Genomic DNA, 21,019 nt, shown 5'->3' on the forward strand with positions numbered 1-21,019 from the left:
TGCTCTATTATAACCCCCCTCCCCACCACCACCACCACCACCACCCACACACACACACACACACACACACTTTTATTTTTACAAAATACTTGAATAGAACAGAAGTGCATACCTACAGTAGACTGGGACTATGAGAGTTTGGATAGGATAGGAGTTTGCCCGTTCTGTACCACGTCTGAGTACAATACTTTTCTGAGTTACTAATACAGTGGCCTAGTTGCTGGTGTAAACTGGTGGTAACATTATACACCTCCATAGAATTTAATGGGGATGCTTATTTACTGTTTACACAGTTTATAACAGCAATTAAAACTATGCTAATGTGTCAATTCTGCTTGCTCAGTTCATCTACATGTTTGTTAGATTCTAAGACTCAACATTTTACCTGTGCAGAATTGAAGGAGATGCATAACAAAGTCTGGGATTGCAACAGTTTCGACAGTAATTTTATAATCATTACTTTTCTGTTTAAAGGGACATTTTATCTGCTTTCTATAAAACATTAGATTGTCTACATTGTCTTGTCTATTTGCCAAAAAGTGATCACCTAGTCAATAGACAGTGATGTTTCCGTTTATGACTGTTTTAAAGATACTTAAAGGGACAGTCAACACCAATTGTTGTTGTTTAAAAAGAAAGATAATCCCTTTATTACCCATTCCCCAGTTTTGCATAACCAACACCGTTATAGAAATACACTTTTTTATCTCTGTGATTACCTTGTATCTAAGCCTCTGCAGACTGTCCCCTTATTTCAGTTCTTTTGACAGACTTGTATTTTAGCCAATCAGTGCTCACTCCAGGGTAACTTCACGTGCATGAGCTCAATGTTATCTATATGAAACACATGAACTAATGCCCTCTAGTGGCCAAATACATTCAGATTAGAGGCAGTCTTCAAGGTCTAAGAAATTAGCATATGAACCTCCTAGAATTAGCTTTCAACTAAGAATACCATGAGAACAAAGCAAAATTGGTGATAAAAGTAAATTGGAAAGTTGTTTAAAATTTCATTCCCTATTTAAATCATGAAAAAAAAATTTGGACTTGACTGTCCCTTTTAAAGGGACACTGAAAACTAAATAGAGTTCATGCACTTCCCTCTAATCATGGAAACTGTCATATTGGAACTTAGGTTACACTGCAGGTATTTGAAGGAGAGTTGCTGCACAAACCGGTCAGCGCTGGATTTTAATTTGGCAGCATTAATACATAGAGGGAGGTGGGGAATAACCTCAATACTATGGTTATAAATTGTATTATATTATTGGAGTCCTATGTGTTACTGGTGCATACAATTCCTTTTTAAAATAGTTTGGAGACACAACACTATTATTTCCCTTCTCTCCTAATAGATCAAGGCTATGGTATATATTAAAACGTAAACCCTGAAAGGTGAGAAATGTACAAAAGGTAAAGGGGGGGATCCTTGAACACACCTGGAAAGTATGTTTTAGTTGGTGTCCTACTAGTGATGCCATTATACATATATTTATCAAGCATGTTTTACTATTTACGCATAGATTAATAGTACAATGACATTTTTGTTTTACTCATTTTGGTGAGAAATGCATTTCTGAAAGTTTATAACATACACATGTCAAATAATTACAAATCATTTGTTAGAGTTGAGATATCATCCAATTGTTTAATGGATTATTTCCGGCAGGGTGGCCCTGCGAGTGTATTGGTGAAATAAGAATATTTACACTATTTACATGCCAAAACAGATGCATTCCATCCTGTTTAGAAAACAGAGTCAACCGATGTGCAGACTTGTAGAAAAACCTCCTCTATGGATCTCTCTGCTTTTACCTAGAAAAGAGGAAAAAAACTAATTAAGTATCAAATACCATGTAAATAATTTCTATTTTCTACTATATACTGTACTGAATATTTTGTAAATACATTAAAGGGACAGTAAACATTAACCCCTTAGTGACCAGACCACTTTTCAATTTGTTGACCATCTGGGACCAAGGCTATTTTTGCATTTCTGCGATGTTTGTATTTAACTGTAATTTTCCTCTTACTCATTTACTGTACCCACACATATTATATACTGTTTTTCTCGCCATTAAATGGACTTTCTAAAGATATGATTATTTTCATCATATCTTATAATTTACTATAAAAAATATTTAAAATATGAGGAAAAAATGAAAAAAAATGCACTTTTTCTAACTTTGAGCCCCAAAATCTCTTACACATCTACAACCACCATAAAATACCAATGCTAAACAGTTTCTAAATTTTGTCCTGAGTTTATAAATACCCAATGTTTACATGTTCTTTGTTTTTTTTGCAAGTTATAGGGCAATAAGTACAAGTAGCACTTTGCTATTTCAAAACCATGTTTTTTCAAAATTGGCGATAGTTACATTGTAACACCAATATCTGTCATGGATTCTCAGTTCCTGTTATGTGTTACTGCCAAAAAACACCTCAATATGTGTTCAACAACATCTCCTGAGTACAGTGATACCACCCATGTATAGGTGTGTTGGGTTCTCTGGGGGCTAGAAGGCCTTATTTTTAGGAAGCGCATTCCAGTTTTTCAACTTGGAATTTTCACATCGGTCATCATGCACCCATGTCCTATTTGGGACATTTCTGAAGCCGGCCAATGAAATTTACCCCCATAAAACCATATATTTTTGAGAAGTAGACCCAATAGGGTATTTGAAATGCTGGTATTTTCACACTTTCCATGAACTTATTTAACCACCAGTCTTTGTCAAACTTTTGGGTAGTCATTTTTTTGTGTTATTTTTCACACACATTGTACTTTAGGCATGGATTTTCAGTTCCTGTTATGTGTTACTGCTAAAAAACACCTCAATATGTGTTCAACAACATCTCCTGAGTACAGTGATACCACCCATGTATAGGTGTGTCGGGTTCTCTGGGGTCCAAAAGGCCTTAATTTTAGGAAGCGCATTCCAGTTTTTCAACTTGGAATTTTCACATCGGTCATCATGCACCCATGTCCTATTTGGGACATTTCTGAAGCTGGCCAATGGAATTTACCCCCATAAAACCATATATTTTTGAAAAGTAGACACCCTAGGGTATTTCAAATGCTGGTATTTTAACACTTTCCATGAACTTATTTAACCACCAGTCTTTGTCAAACTTTTGGGTAGTCATTTTTTTGTGTTATTTTTCACACACATTGTACTTTAGGCATGGATTTTCAGTTCCTGTTATGTGTTACTGCTAAAAAACACCTCAATATGTGGTCACCAACATCTCCTGCGTTCAGTGATACCACCTATGCATAGGTTTGGTGGCTTGTTTGGGCGGTGCAATGCCAAATGTCTGACATGTGTTTGTGATTTTTTTTCACATTTAACATATTTTCTTTGCCTATCGTCTTTTTTGGGGGTCTTTTAATATACCCCAATTTATTTGTTTTCCATAAATGTGATTATATTTAAAAAGTTGACACCCCAAGGTATTATACATGGAGTGGTTTGATGACTTTGATGCAACCGTTTTAGCCCAAAAAATTGGAGAAAGTATATGGTGGTAATTCTTCAATTTTCATTGTTACAGACACATTGCTTTTTTACTATGATTTAGGAGAGACTGTTGTAAGTTATTGCAAAAGAATACTTCAGGTTGTTTTCTGCAAGGCACCCTGAGTACACCTATGCCCCCCATGCATAGGTTTGCCAGGATTTTGGGAAGGTTATGTTACATGATTTTAGTTATTAAAAATGAGAGTATTTCTTCTGATAGGCCTATCTTTAGTTTGGGGCCTATCGCATACCCCACTTTTATTTATTGCATTCAAAGTGTATATTTTTTAAATGTTGACACCCCAAGGTATTGTATATGGTGTGCTTTGATGCCTTTGAAGCAACCGTTTTAGCCCAAAAAATTGGAGAAAGTGTATGGTGCTAATTTTTCAATTTTCATTTTTACAGACACATTGCTTTTTGACTATGATTTAGGAGAGATTGTTGTAAGTTATTGCAAAAGAATACTTCAGGTTGTTTTCTGCAAGGCACCCTGAGTACACCTATGCCCCCCATGCATAGGTTTGCCAGGATTTTGGGAAGGTTATGTTACAATTTTATGACTTGTGATTTTAGTTATTAAAAATGAGAGTATTTCTTCTGATAGGCCTATCTTTAGTTTGGGGCCTATCGCATACCCCACTTTTATTTATTGCATTCAAAGTGTATATTTTTTAAATGTTGACACCCCAAGGTATTGTATATGGTGTGCTTTGATGCCTTTGAAGCAACCGTTTTAGCCCAAAAAATTGGAGAAAGTGTATGGTGGTAATTTTTCAATTTTCATTTTTACAGACACATTGCTTTTTGACTATGATTTAGGAGAGACTGTTGTAAGTTATTACAAAAACATACTTCAGGTTGTTTTCTGCAAGGCACCCTGAGAACACCTATGTCCCCCATGCATAGGTTTGATAGGGGTTTTGGTTAAAAAAAAAACAGGCCCAATTTTAGAAAAAAATAGAGTAGTGAAATGTAAAAATCTGGCACAGTAAAGTAAAAAAAACAAAAAAACATCTAACTGTAAACATAACCAAAAAAAAAAAAATATATATATATATATATAACAGCAAATGTATTTATTTTTTTAAAAATTGACCATTGTATGGTACCGCTTGAAGCAGTCCCCAATGCAGAGTGCAGGCTGTCCAGGGCAATCAGGACAGTGATATATGGTGTCCCTTCTCTTCCCCCTCTTGGTACAGACTCTGCATTTTTTTGTGGTTTCTGCTTTGCGGCAGTAGGGGGGATTTTAAAAATAAAATGGGTAGCCCCAACTCTGCTCTCTCCCATCACCGCCCGGGGAGCAGGTGCATCATGATACAAAATCCCCGTAATAATCTGGAGCTGAAACTGTAAAAAAAGTATTTTTAACTCTGGGGTTTGCTTTTTTGAACAACAAAAAAGCGTTGTGGGTTGCAATCTGCATTAGGTAAATTGCAACCTTTTTGTACCAGGCCCTTGTCTTCCGCATAATTAGGTAGGGCTGCAGCAGCTGATCAGCCAGATCAACCCCACCCATATGCCGGTTATAAGACTTGATGCACACTGGCTTCCTTATGATCTCAGCTCTGCCACGTACAGAAACTGCCACCGTCCTCTCTGTGTGGATGGTGGTAAGAAGGTATACATCTTTCTTGTCTCTGTACTTAAAGTGAAGGTAAACTTACATTTATGCCTATCCAGGATTTCATTGGTTTCACAAAATCAATATCACTTTCATTCATGATTCTTTCTAAATCTAATTACAAACCGAGTTATCATCATTATCGTTCCATTTGCGATTGTACACAAATGCAACCCTTAATTTGTATTAGGTGGCCGTCAGTGCACGTCATCCGCATATTTGACCATGTGCGCATGCGCTATTGTTGGCTTCCGTGAGCGTTCACGATTCGCGCATGCGTATTCCAAATATTCAGGAATCCATCATAGAACTTGCCCATTCTCGCTTGCGCAGAACACTGTAAAATCGGCAATTGGCGCATGCGCTGTTTCACTGAGCCTCGTGAACGCGCTTTAGGAAGACGTAGAAAGCGGGTGGGACCGCTCTCTATGTCAAACACAAGAAAAGCCGGAACTGGTGTGTGGGAGGAGTTAGAGATCGCATAGGTAGGGAGATAACAATGTAAAAATAAGAAAATTGTGAAAAAAAAGAAGAAAAAAAAGTTAGCGATTAGATTAGGGTAATATTAAAGAATGCATTCCTGTATTTCATATGCTGAAACTTAACCTTCACTTTAAGTGCCAACAGCTCCTCTTGGCGCAGAGCTGAGGTCTCCCCCCTTCGTAGCCGGGTGCGTACAAGCTGTCCTGGGAAACCTGCGCGGTTCTTTTTAATTGTACCGCAAGCTACTGTATCAAAGCAATACAGTAGCTTGAACAAAAGGACACTTGTATAAAAATTGTCTAAGTACAAGTGATACCCTTTGTTCATTAGGGGTAATATCAGGTCCCAGACAATCTTGCCAGTGGTTCCCATATGTTCTGGGCAACCTGGAGGGTCAAGTTGGCTATCCTGTCCCTCATACACCCGGAAGGCCTGAGTATACCCATTCTCGCTGTCACAGAGCTTATACACCTTTACCCCATATCTGGAGCGCTTGGAAGGAATAAACTGCTTGAATCCCAGCCTTCCCTTATACTTCATTAGGGATTCATCAACGCATATATTCCTTCCAGGTGTATAAGCCTCTGCAAACCTGGCAGAAAAGTGGGTTATCAGGGGGCGGATTTTATACAGCCTGTCAAATTGGGGATGCTCCCTAGGGGGACACAGGCTGTTGTCGCTGAAGTGCATGAAATGCAGAATCATTTCATACCTCTTCCTCGACATAATCTGGGAGAAAATGGGGGTAGAGCAGATGGGGCTTGTACTCCAGTAGGAGCGAATGGAGGGTTTCTTTATGATGCCCATCAGCATGGTCAATGCCTAGAATTTTTTGAATTCTGGCACATTGATGGGGGCCCATTGCTGCTTTGCCAAATATGTTCCAGGCTTTGCAGCACGGAACTGATGGGCATATAAATTAGTTTGGGCGACAATGTTCCCCAATACATCATCGCCCAGAAACACTTTCAGAAACTGCTGGGGGCTAAAACCTGCCACATCTATACTTATGCCAGCATTTGCTGTGAAGGGTGGGATATCTGGCCTCTGGAGATGAGGTGTTACCCACTCTTCAACAGCAATGGCAGCAACACGCCTCCTTCTGGCAGGGGGGCTAGCAGGGGGGTTGGTAGGGGGTCTAGCAGCCACAGATACATCACTATCAGTTGAGACTGCATCTAGTGATGTATCTGAGCATATGGCAGGGTCAAAATTGGGGTCTGAGTCAGACATAGAGGCATCTGACTCTGACGCAAGGATGGCATACGCCTCCTCAGCACTATATATTTCTTTCATGTAATTAGCAAGAGTCCATGAGCTAGTGACGTATGGGATATACATTCCTACCAGGAGGGGCAAAGTTTCCCAAACCTCAAAATGCCTATAAATACACCCCTCACCACACCCACAATTCAGTTTTACAAACTTTGCCTCCTATGGAGGTGGTGAAGTAAGTTTGTGCTAGATTCTACGTTGATATGCGCTCCGCAGCAAGTTGGAGCCCGGTTTTCCTCTCAGCGTGCAGTGAATGTCAGAGGGATGTGAGGAGAGTATTGCCTATTTGAATGCAGTGATCTCCTTCTACGGGGTCTATTTCATAGGTTCTCTGTTATCGGTCGTAGAGATTCATCTCTTACCTCCCTTTTCAGATCGACGATATACTCTTATTTATATACCATTACCTCTGCTGATTTTCGTTTCAGTACTGGTTTGGCTTTCTACAAACATGTAGATGAGTGTCCTGGGGTAAGTAAATCTTATTTTCTGTGACACTCTAAGCTATGGTTGGGCACTTTATTTATAAAGTTCTAAATATATGTATTCAAACATTTATTTGCCTTGACTCAGGATGTTCAACATTCCTTATTTTCAGACAGTCAGTTTCATATTTGGGATAAATGCATTTGAATCGATCTTTTTTCTTACCTTAAAATTTGACTCTTTTTTCCCTGTGGGCTGTTAGGCTCGCGGGGGCTGAAAATGCTTCATTTTATTGCGTCATTCTTGGCGCGGACTTTTTTGGCGCAAAAAATCTTTTCTGTTTCCGGCGTCATACGTGTCGCCGGAAGTTGCGTCATTTTTGACGTCCTTTTGCGCCAAAAATGTCGGCGTTCCGGATGTGGCGTCATTTTTGGCGCCAAAAAGCATTTAGGCGCCAAATAATGTGGGCGTCTTATTTGGCGCTAAAAAATATGGGCGTCGCTTTTGTCTCCACATTATTTCAGTCTCATTTTTTCTTTGCTTCTGGTTACTAGAAGCTTGTTTATTGGCATTTTTTCCCATTCCTGAAACTGTCATTTAAGGAATTTGATCAATTTTGCTTTATATGTTGTTTTTTCTCTTACATATTGCAAGATGTCTCACGTTGCATCTGAGTCAGAAGATACTTCAGGAAAATCGCTGTCTAGTGCTGGAACTACCAAAGCTAAGTGTATCTGCTGTAAACTTTTGGTAGCTATTCCTCCGGCTGTTGTTTGTATTAATTGTCATGACAAACTTGTTAAAGCTGATAATATTTCCTTTAGTAATGTACCATTGCCTGTTGCAGTTCCTTCAACATCTAAGGTGCAGAATGTTCCTGATAACATAAGAGATTTTGTTTCTGAATCCATCAAGAAGGCTATGTCTGTTATTTCTCCTTCTAGTAAACATAAAAAATCTTTTAAAACTTCTCTCTCTACAGATGAATTTTTAAATGAACATCATCATTCTGATTCTGATGACTCTTCTGGTTCAGAGGATTCTGTCTCAGAGATTGATGCTGATAAATCTTCATATTTATTTAAAATGGAATTTATTCGTTCTTTACTTAAAGAAGTACTAATTGCTTTAGAAATAGAGGAGTCTGGTCCTCTTGATACTAATTCTAAACGTTTAGATAAGGTATTTAAATCTCCTGTGGTTATTCCAGAAGTTTTTCCTGTTCCTAATGCTATTTCTGAAGTAATTTCCAGAGAATGGGATAAATTGGGTAATTCATTTACTCCTTCTAAACGTTTTAAGCAATTATATCCTGTGCCGTCTGACAGATTAGAATTTTGGGACAAAATCCCTAAAGTTGATGGGGCTATTTCTACCCTTGCTAAACGTACTACTATTCCTACGTCAGATGGTACTTAGAAGGATCCTTTAGATAGGAAAATTGAATCCTTTCTAAGAAAAGCTTATCTGTGTTCAGGTAATCTTCTTAGACCTGCTATATCATTGGCTGATGTTGCTGCAGCTTCAACTTTTTGGTTGGAGACTTTAGCGCAACAAGTAACAGATCATGATTCTCATAATATTATTCTTCTTCTTCAGCATGCTAATAATTTTATCTGTGATGCCATTTTTGATATTATCAGCGTTGATGTCAGGTTTATGTCTCTAGCTATTTTAGCTAGAAGAGCTTTATGGCTTAAAACTTGGAATGCTGATATGGCTTCTAAATCAACTCTACTTTCCATTTCTTTCCAGGGTAACAAATTATTTGGTTCTCAGTTGGATTCTATTATCTCAACTGTTACTGGTGGGAAAGGAACTTTTTTACCACAGGATAAAAAATCTAAGGGTAAAAACAGGGCTAATAATCGTTTTCGTTCCTTTCGTTTCAACAAGGAACAAAAGCCTGATCCTTCATCCTCAGGAGCAGTTTCAGTTTGGAAACCATCTCCAGTCTGGAATAAATCCAAGCCTTCTAGAAAGGCAAAGCCTGCTTCTAAGTCCACATGAAGGTGCGGCCCTCATTCCAGCTCAGCTGGTAGGGGGCAGGTTACGTTTTTTCAAAGAAATTTGGATCAATTCTGTTCACAATCTTTGGATTCAGAACATTGTTTCAGAAGGGTACAGAATTGGTTTCAAGATGAGACCTCCTGCAAAGAGATTTTTTCTTTCCCGTGTCCCAGTAAATCCAGTGAAAGCTCAAGCATTTCTGAATTGTGTTTCAGATCTAGAGTTGGCTGGAGTAATTATGCCAGTTCCAGTTCTGGAACAGGGGATGGGGTTTTATTCAAATCTCTTCATTGTACCAAAGAAGGAGAATTCCTTCAGACCAGTTCTGGATCTAAAAATATTGAATCGTTATGTAAGGATACCAACGTTCAAAATGGTAACTGTAAGGACTATCTTGCCTTTTGTTCAGCAAGGGCATTATATGTCCACAATAGATTTACAGGATGCTTATCTGCATATTCCGATTCATCCAGATCATTATCAGTTCCTGAGATTCTCTTTTCTGGACAAGCATTACCAGTTTGTGGCTCTGCCGTTTGGCCTAGCTACAGCTCCAAGAATTTTTACAAAGGTTCTCGGTGCCCTTCTGTCTGTAATCAGAGAACAGGGTATTGTGGTATTTCCTTATTTGGACGATATCTTGGTACTTGCTCAGTTTTTACATTTAGCAGAATCTCATACGAATCGACTTGTGTTGTTTCTTCAAGATCATGGTTGGAGGATCAATTCACCAAAAAGTTCATTGATTCCTCAGACAAGGGTAACCTTTCTGGGTTTCCAGATAGATTCAGTGTCCATGACTCTGTCTTTAACAGACAAGAGACGTCTAAAATTGATTTCAGCTTGTCGAAACCTTCAGTCACAATCATTCCCTTCGGTAGCCTTATGCATGGAAATTCTAGGTCTTATGACTGCTGCATCGGACGCGATCCCCTTTGCTCGTTTTCACATACGACCTCTTCAGCTCTGTATGCTGAATCAATGGTGCAGGGATTACACAAAGATATCTCAATTAATATCTTTAAAACCGATTGTACGACACTCTCTAACGTGGTGGACAGATCACCATCGTTTAATTCAGGGGGCTTCTTTTGTGCTTCCGACCTGGACTGTAATTTCAACAGATGCAAGTCTCACAGGTTGGGGAGCTGTGTGGGGATCTCTGACGGCACAAGGAGTTTGGGAATCTCAGGAGGTGAGATTACCGATCAATATTTTGGAACTCCGTGCAATTTTCAGAGCTCTTCAGTCTTGGCCTCTTCTGAAGAGAGAATCGTTCATTTGTTTTCAGACAGACAATGTCACAACTGTGGCATACATCAATCATCAAGGAGGGACTCACAGTCCTCTGGCTATGAAAGAAGTATCTCGAATTCTGGTTTGGGTGGAATCCAGCTCCTGTCTAATCTCTGCGGTTCATATCCCAGGTATAGACAATTGGGAAGCGGATTATCTCAGTCGCCAAACGTTGCATCCGGGCGAATGGTCTCTTCACCCAGAGGTATTTCTTCAGATTGTTCAAATGTGGGAGCTTCCAGAAATAGATCTGATGGCGTCTCATCTAAACAAGAAACTTCCCAGGTATCTGTCCAGATCCCGGGATCCTCAGGCGGAAGCAGTGGATGCATTATCACTTCCTTGGAAGTATCATCCTGCTTATATCTTTCCGCCTCTAGTTCTTCTTCCAAGAGTAATCTCCAAGATTCTGAAGGAATGCTCGTTTGTTCTGCTGGTAGCTCCGGCATGGCCTCACAGGTTTTGGTATGCGGATCTTGTCCGGATGGCCTCTTGCCATCCGTAGACTCTTCCGCTATGACCAGACCTTCTGTCGCAAGGTCCTTTTTTCCATCAGGATCTCAAATCCTTAAATTTAAAGGTATGGAGATTGAACGCTTGATTCTTAGTCAAAGAGGTTTCTCTGACTCTGTGATTAATACTATGTTACAGGCTAGTAAATCTGTATCCAGAGAGATATATTATAGAGTCTGGAAGACTTATATTTCTTGGTGTCTTTCTCATCATTTTTCTTGGCATTCTTTTAGAATTCCAAGAATTTTACAGTTTCTTCAGGATGGTTTAGATAAAGGTTTATCCGCAAGTTCTTTGAAAGGACAATCTCTGCTCTTTCTGTTCTTTTTCACAGAAAGATTGCTAATCTTCCTGATATTCATTGTTTTGTACAAGCTTTGTTTCGTATAAAACCTGTCATTAAGTCAATTTCTCCTCCTTGGAGTTTGAATTTGGTTCTGGGGGCTCTTCAAGCTCCTCCGTTTGAACCTATGCATTCATTGGACATTAAATTACTTTCTTGGAAAGTTTTGTTCCTTTTGGCAATCTCTTCTGCCAGAAGAGTTTCTGAATTATCTGCTCTTTCTTGTGAGTCTCCTTTTCTGATTTTTCATCAGGATAAGGCAGTGTTGCGAACTTCTTTTGAATTTTTACCTAAAGTTGTGAATTCCAACAACATTAGTAGAGAAATTGTGGTTCCTTCATTATGTCCTAATCCTAAGAATTCTAAGGAGAAATCGTTACATTCTTTGGATGTTGTTAGAGCTTTGAAATATTATGTTGAAGCTACTAAGTCTTTCCGAAAGACTTCTAGTTTATTTGTTATCTTTTCCGGTTCTAGAAAAGGCCAGAAAGCTTCTGCCATTTCTTTGGCATCTTGGTTGAAATCTTTAATTCATCTTGCCTATGTTGAGTCGGGTAAAACTCCGCCTCAAAGGATTACATCTCATTCTACTAGGTCAGTTTCTACTTCCTGGGCGTTTAGGAATGAAGCTTCGATTGATCAGATTTGCAAAGCAGCAACTTGGTCCTCTTTGCATACTTTTACTAAATTCTACCATTTTGATGTATTTTCTTCTTCTGAAGCAGTTTTTGGTAGAAAAGTACTTCAGGCAGCGGTTTCAGTTTGAATCTTCTGCTTATGTTTTTCATTAAACTTTATTTTGGGTGTGGATTATTTTCAGCAGGAATTGGCTGTCTTTATTTTATCCCTCCCTCTCTAGTGACTCTTGCGTGGAAAGATCCACATCTTGGGTAATCATTATCCCATACGTCACTAGCTCATGGACTCTTGCTAATTACATGAAAGAAAACATAATTTATGTAAGAACTTACCTGATAAATTCATTTCTTTCATATTAGCAAGAGTCCATGAGGCCCACCCTTTTTTTGTGGTGGTTATGATTTTTGTATAAAGCACAATTATTCCAATTCCTTATTTTATATGCTTTCGCACTTTTTTATCACCCCACTTCTTGGCTATTCGTTAAACTGAATTGTGGGTGTGGTGAGGGGTGTATTTATAGGCATTTTGAGGTTTGGGAAACTTTGCCCCTCCTGGTAGGAATGTATATCCCATACGTCACTAGCTCATGGACTCTTGCTAATATGAAAGAAATGAATTTATCAGGTAAGTTCTTACATAAATTATGTTTTTCTGTGACATTTTTGTATCTGTCACAGAAAAAATGTACCAAATTTTTTTAAATTAAATTAATTAACTAAATTAATTAACTAAATAAACTAGCAAAAAAGTACTGCTATGCTACTGCCAGTGATTTATAGCGATCACTGGCAAGCTAGGGGTTAATGGCTCTGAAAATTAAATTAACTAAATGGTTCTGAAAAGAGCCTCTGGATTTTTAAAAAATTACAACAACAAAATTAACCCCTAAAAAAATGCACAGACAGCAAAAAAGTACAACTATGCTACTGCCAGTGATTTATAGCGATCACTGGCAAGCTAGGGGTTAATGGCTCTGAAAATTAATTTAAATTAACTAAATGGTTCTGAAAAGAGCCTCTGGATTTTTAAAAAATTACAACAAAATTAACCCCTAAAAAATGCACAGACAGCAAAAAAAAGGGCAGCTATGCTAATGCCAGTGATTTATAGTGATCACTGGCAAGCTAGGGGTTAATGGCTCTGAAAAGAGCCTTTGGTTCTATATTTTTTTAACAAATAAAAGAATTAAATCTCTCTCTGCAAAAAAACAGATCTCTCTCTCTCTCCAACAAAATCGCAAGTGAGGAGAGGGAGGGAGATCCACACTGATCAGTGTCAATATTTACAAATATTGACATGATCAGACAAATGGGGTATTTTATTATTATTTTTTTTTGGGTGGGAGGCTCAGATTGGGTGACCCTAGCTTGCCCCTATGATGAGGCAGGCTAGGGACACCCCCAGAGGCCCCATGATGCACTGGGCATCGCCATCTTGGATGCCTAGTGAAGGGGGAGGGGGGGCTATTTAGGGCTTTTTTTTATTTTATACGTTTTTATTATTATTATTTTTTACTTTTATTTTATAACTAACTAAGTGCCTCGACCCACCAAGGCACTTAGCACACAAGCAGAGCATCGGAAGCGTGTCCGATCGCTTCCGATGCTCTGAAACACTGCCGGGCTCCACGTGGAGCGAAACCGGAAGTGATCACTCGTGGGGGAGTGATCAATCCGGTCCCGGCACTCGGGAACAGTATTGCAGGATGCCTAGACCTCAAGGCAAGCCTGCAATACTGTTAGAGCAGCTGGAAGCGATTTCGATCGCTTCCAGTGCTCTGTTTAACCGACGACGTATGCCATACGTCCTCGGTCGTTAAGTGCTTTTTTTTTGAGGACGTATGGCATACGTCGTCGGTCGTTAAGGGGTTAAGGGCTAGATTACAAGGGGAGTGATAAATTATCACGTGCCCATAAACAGGCAAATTTGCCCGTTTGCTGGTTCCCGATAGTAGCTGGTTATTGCTACCCCAAGCTTGCGGTAGCAATTAGCGCTCAGAAAATGAAACAGAGAGACGATCTTTGATTCATTTTCTAAAAGTGTCTCAAATGCCCTCGAAATAGAGGGCATTATAGTTCTTTTATTACAAAAAAGTAGAATTTATTAAAATAAACAACTGCACTAGGTAGTTTTTGGGATCTAAAGTTGGTGGAAGGGGGTTGTTAGAAAACAAAACGGCACTGAAAAGTGCCTTGACTTTGGGGTCTATAGTATTCCCAGTAAATATATATGTTTATATATATATATATATATATATATATACATATATATATATATGTGTATATATATATATATATATATATATATATATGTGTGTGTGTGTGTGTGTGTATATTCACATATTAACACATAAATATATATTAATATAGTCATTTACATATATATTTAAAAATTTGCTGCCATTGCTGCACTACTTACCCCCTTCACTGCGCTTAGGCTCTGATGTCGTTTCTGACAACATCAGAACGAGACTCCCATTGGAGCCTATGGAAGCAGACTCTTGTGAGCACAATGCTTCCCAGTAATTTGCGTTGCTGTTTAACTTGTAATACCAGCGCACATTAGCGTGCCTTGGTATTACACAGTGGAGCGCAAATATCGCTTTCATGCCTTTTGTCATGCGTGCTGCTATGTTGTAATCTAGCTTTGACTGCATTCTAGTGCTGATGATGATGTACATTAGGTTCAGGGCCGTCTTTAACACAGGGCAAAAGGGGCAGCTGCCCAGGGTCCAGTCTTTGTTGTGGGACCCAACAGTCCTAAAAAAATATATATTTTTTTTTTTTTGGGGTTCGTGCTAGACTGCTGATGTCAGTCCTAACACACACAGTCAGTCCTAATACTGTCACAGTCAAAAGTTCTCTGTTTATATTTATTTTTTAGAAATAAAAAAATTAGAAACTATGCCAGACCGTGCCTGGTCATGTGTCATGCCAAGCTAGTGCCATGTACTGTTTTAGGTGTGCACTGTGCAGCACTGAATGCTAAGACCTAACTTGGCATCCAACCAATCATACTGTATAAGCAAAGGTCCTACTGGGGTTACCACTGTTACCAGGTAACTGCTCTGGTGGTGTGGATTGTTCAGGGTAGGGCTAACTGTAGGCGCATGCAGCAGAAAGCGGGAGCGGAAGGCACGTGAGGATTTAAACATCTTTGCAGCTGTAGACACTGCTCTCTTCAGTCTTGAGGCTGTGTGACTCATCTCAGACTGTACCCATGCAGTCTTGGACAGACAGCATCCAGTCTGCTGGTCCCCTTAGCCCTGCTCTTTCTGCTGTGGCCCTCAGATCAACTAACTGAAGTTTGTTAGGGGAACAGTGCTTTGTAGAAAGGTGTCAGTGGGAAGAATAAGTGAGTGCACACACACCCGTCCCCCATGCAAAATCGTCTAGTGCAGGGTGAGAGGGAAGGGACATGTGCTTCTGTGGCTGATGTATAGTGTCATGCTGATACTTCACAAATTAAGGTAAGGATTATTTTTATAAAAAATGTCTCTCTATGGACAGCTTTCCATAGTAGTTCTGCTGTTCCAGTCAGTAAACTTTATATTTGTCTGCACCTCCATCCTTCCTCCTAAGTCTTTACCTTGCTTTGCTCCTGTTGGCTGCCCTAAATCTATTTAACCAGCCCTAAATTCATTTAGAGCGAAATTGCATGGAATGGGGGGCCCAAGAAAATGTTTGCCCAGGGTCCAGTCAATATTAAAGACGGCCCTGGTTAGGTTCCACGATGGCAGCACCCATAAATAGAGGGAGGTGCATGAATTGTGTTTAATGTCCCTTTAAAAGAGATCTGCTATAAACCTTGGTTAAAAATACACTGTTTTATTAGCACAATTATTTAAACAACATCTTTGATAAATCGTGCACATTTCTCAGTCGAATACGTAAGCAAGAGCTACAGATGCCACCAGTACTAATTACAAGCTCTATTTATTTTTATTTTTTGTACAAATCATTTGTTTCCACCTGCTACTATTGTGCTAAATTAACAGATTGTCACTTCTCATGGTGACATGCAGATCAGAACAAATGCTCTATGTCTGCTGCAGAAGGCTCCAACGCACAGACAAGGCCTTGATGGCTAATAAACAGTAGCCTTAAAGGGACACTAAACACAATTTTCTTTAATGATTTGGATTTCCCGCAATGCTATTGGCTAAGAGGTGGAAACGTCACCTCTCTGACAGATAGCGAAGATAACGTTCTGCCGGTGGGTTGCCTTAGCAGCTCAGTGAAGGCGATCACTTGGAACAAATAAAGGAACTGTCAGCATGAAGTATTTTAGACTTGACAAATGAAAGTCCCCTTTATTTATTTCAATGGTAAATCCTAGCATTTCACAAACTCTAGGATTTACCATCACTTTAAGAGCTGGCCCATTCTTGGTTCAGAACCTGGGTTACGCTTGCTTATTGGTTTGCGAAAGGTAGCCACCAATAACAAGCACTATCCAAAGTGCTGAACCTAAAAGGGGCTGGCTCCTAAGCTTGAAATTCCTACTTTTTAAATAAAGATAGCAGGAGAACGAAGACAAATTAATAGTAGAAGTAAATTAGAAAGTTGCTTAAAATTGCCTGCTCTATCTGAATCAGGAAAGAAAGAAAAAATTGGGTTTAGTGTCGCTTTAATACAGGTGTCACCACCTTAGAACCTTCTCTAATTTCCAAATTCAGCTCAGGTGCCCCTAAAGCTCTAATGTTGACAGCCAATAGGCTTAAAGCATTACAGATTAATTAAAGTGGGTATGGAAACAGGATATTGTATCCAGCATGGGTCCTGTTTTATAAGTCATTTCTGTTGCAAACCCATAGGTCACACCAACAATTTGTTTTTAACCAAGGTAAAACATGGAAAAACAAACTATCGGTGTTCATTCACCTTAAAGGGTCATTAAACACTCTGAGATGGTAATATAAAATCATAAATTGTATATATAAATACAACTCTTCAATATAGTTTCATTATTTATTTTGTCCCCTTTTCCTGTAATTCCATTCTGAAATTGTGAGCATTTCAGTTCCTGTTCGAAGTGGAAGTGCAGAACACTTTTATATATAGTGATCTATGTTTAACTGTCCCTAAATGGAAACAGCAGAGAAAGTAACCTAAGTTACAACATGGCTGCTACCATTGTTTTATAGAAAAACTATTACACTTATCAGGGGGCGGATTTTATACAGCCTATCAAACTGGGGGTGCTCCCTAGGGGGGCACAGGCTGTTGTTGCTGAAGTGCATGAAATGTAGAATCATTTCATACCTCTTCCTCGACATACTCTTGGAGAAAATGGGGATAGAGAAAATGGGGTTGCTGCTCCAGTAGGAGTGGATGGAGGGTTTCTTTATGATGCCCATCAGCATAGTCAATGCCCATTGCTGCTTTGCCAAAAAAGTGTCAGGATGGGCATATAAATTAGTTTGGGTGACAATGCTCCCCAATAAATTATTGCCCAGAAACCCCTCCATAAACTATTGAGGGCTTAATCCTGCCACATCCACATTGATGCCAGGATTTGCAGTGAAGGACGGGAGCAAAACGTCTCCTTCTGGCAGGGGGTCTAGCAGCCACAGATTCATCACTATCAGTTGAGACTGTATCTAATGATGTATCTGAGCATATGGCAGGGTCAAAATTAGGGTCTGAGTCAGACATAGAGGTGTCTGACTCTGACGCAAGGATGGCATACACCTCAGCGCTATGGGCAAGATAACATATGCGGCGTTACCCACAAAACTCAGCGACAAAGTTTTTACGCGGTTTTGGTATCACATATACGGCACCGTATATAAACACGACACGTATATTTCACCCGTCGCCCGCAATTTTTACTCCCTTAAGATAACATAAAACCGTGTTGCAAATCGGTATCACATATTCAGCAAAAGGACTTACGCGGCAAAAATTTAGACATTTTACTCCATTTTCACCTCGCCACACATAGGCAGACGCTGAGTATGAAAGTACCGTAACTGGCTGAAAATATTAACTAACTCCTAACGCATGCGCAATATCTATCTACCTGTCAACCCCCAACCCCCACTGCAATAACTAATAAAGTATATTAACCCCTAATCGCCATTAACCCATATCGCAAAAAACTAATACATGTATTAACCCCTAATCTGCCATTCACTCACATCGCAATCTACCTAATAAAACTATTAACCTCTAATCCGCAATTAACCCATATTGCAATAAACCTAATAAAACTATTAACCCCAATCTGCCATTCATCCACATCGCAATAAACCTAATTAATCTATTAACCCCTAAACCGCCAAACCCCCAAATTGCAATAAACCTAATTTAATTACTAAGCGCCCTAACCTAACACCCCCGAAATTAACCCCAAATTACATAAAATAATAAAATACTAAATTACAATTAAAATAAAAAATCCTAATAGTACTTAAAAAAAACAAAAAAAACTAAGATTAAATTAATCTAAAATTACAAAAAATAAAAAAGTCCAACATTACAGAAAATAAAACCAAATGATCAAAAATAAAAATAAATAAACCTAATCCCTATAAAAATAAAAGCCCCCCTAAAATAAAAACACCCCCTAATCTAATACTAAACTACCAATAGCCCTTAAAAGGGCTTTTTGTAGGGCATTGCCCTAGATTAAACAGCTCTTTTGCATTAAAAAAAATACGAAGTCCCCCCTCTAACAGTAAAACACCCCACCCACCAAACCCCCAAAATAAAAAACCTAACACTATAAAATCCTAAACTACCCATTGCCCCTAAAGGGGCATTTGTATGGGCATTGCCCTTAAAATGGCATTCAGCATTTTTACTGCCCTTAAAAGGGCATTCAGCTCTTTTACAAGTGCCCATTAAATCCCTAATCTAAAAAATTAAACCCCCCCTAAAAATAAAAAAATCCTAACTCTAAGCCCCAAATAGGTACTGTACTCACCGTTCCTGAAGTCCGGCGGAGAAAGTCCTCTTCTAGGAGGTGGTAAAGTCTTCTTGGAACCAGTGACATCTTCCATCTTCATCCAGGACAAAGCCTGTGTGGAGCGGAGATGACCGCAGAACTGAAGACAGGCGACTGTGGAGCATCCTCTTTGTACGATCACCGTCGTACACTGAATATTGAATGCAAGTTACGTGTTTAAATATGGTGTCACTTGCATTCCTATTGGCTGATTTAAATCTTCAAATTCAAATCAGCCAATAGGATAAGAGCTACTGAAATCCTTTTGGCTGATTTGAACAGAGGATCCTCCACGCTCAGTGGCTCTGCGGTCGCCGGTCTTCAGTTCCCCGGTCGCTGGTCTTCAATTCCGCGGTCATCTCCGCTCTGCCCCGGCTTGGTCCTGGATGAAGATGGAAGATGTCGCCAGTTCCAAGAAGACTTCACTGCCACCTGGAAGAGGGCCTTCTCTGCTGGACTTCAGGAACGGTGAGTACCTATTTGGGGCTTAGAGTTAGGTTTTGGTTTTTTTAGATTAGGGATTTAATGGGCACTTGTAAAAGAGCTGAATGTCCTTTTAAGGGCAGTAAAAGAGCTAAATGCCCTTTTAAGGGCAATGCCCATACAAATGCCCCTTTTTTATTTTGGGGGGTTTGGTGGGTGGGGTGTTTTACTGTTAGAGGGGGGGGACTTAGTATTTTTTTAATGCAAAAGAGCTGTTTAACTTTGTGCAATGCCCTACAAAATGCCCTTTTATTTTGGGGGTGCTTTTTATCTTCATAGGGATTAAATTTAATTTTTTATAATTTGGTTTATTATATTATGTAATGTTAGATTTTTTTATTTTTTGTAATTTTAGATTTATTTAAATTTAGTTTTTTATTTTTAAAGTAGGTTTTTTATTTTAAATGTAACTTAGTTTTTTTATTTAGTTAATTGTGATTAATTTAGGGAGGTGTTAGGTTAGGGGGCTTAGTAATTTAAATAGGTTAATTGCGTTGTGCGGTTTAGGGGTTAATAGATTTATTAGATTAATTGCCATGTGGGTTAATGGGGTATTAGGGGTTAATAGTTTAATTAGGTTAATTGCGATGTGGGTTAATGGTGGGTTAGGGGTTAATACATATATTAGGGAGATTGCGATGTGGGTGAATGGTGAATTAGGGGTTAATAGTTTAATTAGGCATATTGCGTTGTGGGGGGGTTGTCGGTTTAGGGGTTAATACTTTTATTATTAGTTGTGATGTGGGGGGATTGCGGATATAGGGGTTTTTACGTGTTGGGTTTATTTTTGGGAGGCGTGTTAGACTTTTACGGGAGATTTAACTTTTTTTTTTATTTTCTTAGGTGCCGGCAGTTTCTAAAGTGCCGTAAGTCAATGGCGACTCCAGAAATTTGTATTTACGCACATTTCTGGACATCGCTAGTTTATCTGACTTACGGCACTTTATGAACTATCGGCGTGTGGGTTAATGGGGGATTAGGGGTTAATAGTTTAATTAGGTTAATTGTGATGTGGGTTAATAGTGGGTTAGGGGTTAATACATATATTAGGGAGATTGCGATGTGGGTGAATGGCGAATTAGGGATTAATAGTTTATTTAGGCATATTGCGTTGTGGTGGTTTGTCAGTTTAGGGGTTAATACTTTTATTATTAGTTGTGATTTCGGGGGATTGTGGATATAGGGGTTTTTACGTGTTGGGTTTATTTTTGAGAGGCGTGTTAGACTTTTATGGGAGATTTAACATTTTTTTTTATTTTCTTAAGTGCCGGCAGTTTCTAAAGTGCCGTAAGTCACTGGCGACTCCAGAAAGTTGTATTTACGCACATTTCTGGACATCGCTAGTTTATCCGACTTATGGCACTTTATGAACTATCGGCGGGGTTTATGTGGTTCCCCGATTGTGCAAGGGGAAATTACGGGAGATGCGGGTTTCACCAGTTACAC

At 39.1% G+C, this 21,019-nt stretch overlaps 1 protein-coding gene across 1 annotated transcript in view; it reads right to left on the bottom strand.

Moving 5' to 3' along the window:
• Nucleotides 1–1,628: 1,628 nt before the first annotated feature.
• AK5 (adenylate kinase 5) overlaps nucleotides 1,629–21,019 on the bottom strand; it is an 809,863-nt gene continuing 790,472 nt past the window's right edge. Inside the window, exon 16 of the mRNA XM_053693336.1 lies at nucleotides 1,629–1,815. Coding sequence (XP_053549311.1) covers nucleotides 1,747–1,815 — 69 coding nt within the window. The 3' untranslated portion in view covers nucleotides 1,629–1,746. The remainder of the gene's footprint in view (nucleotides 1,816–21,019) is intronic.

This window comes from Bombina bombina, chromosome 10, assembly GCF_027579735.1.
Source record: "Bombina bombina isolate aBomBom1 chromosome 10, aBomBom1.pri, whole genome shotgun sequence".
In the NCBI taxonomy this organism is placed as follows: Eukaryota; Metazoa; Chordata; class Amphibia; order Anura; family Bombinatoridae; genus Bombina; species Bombina bombina.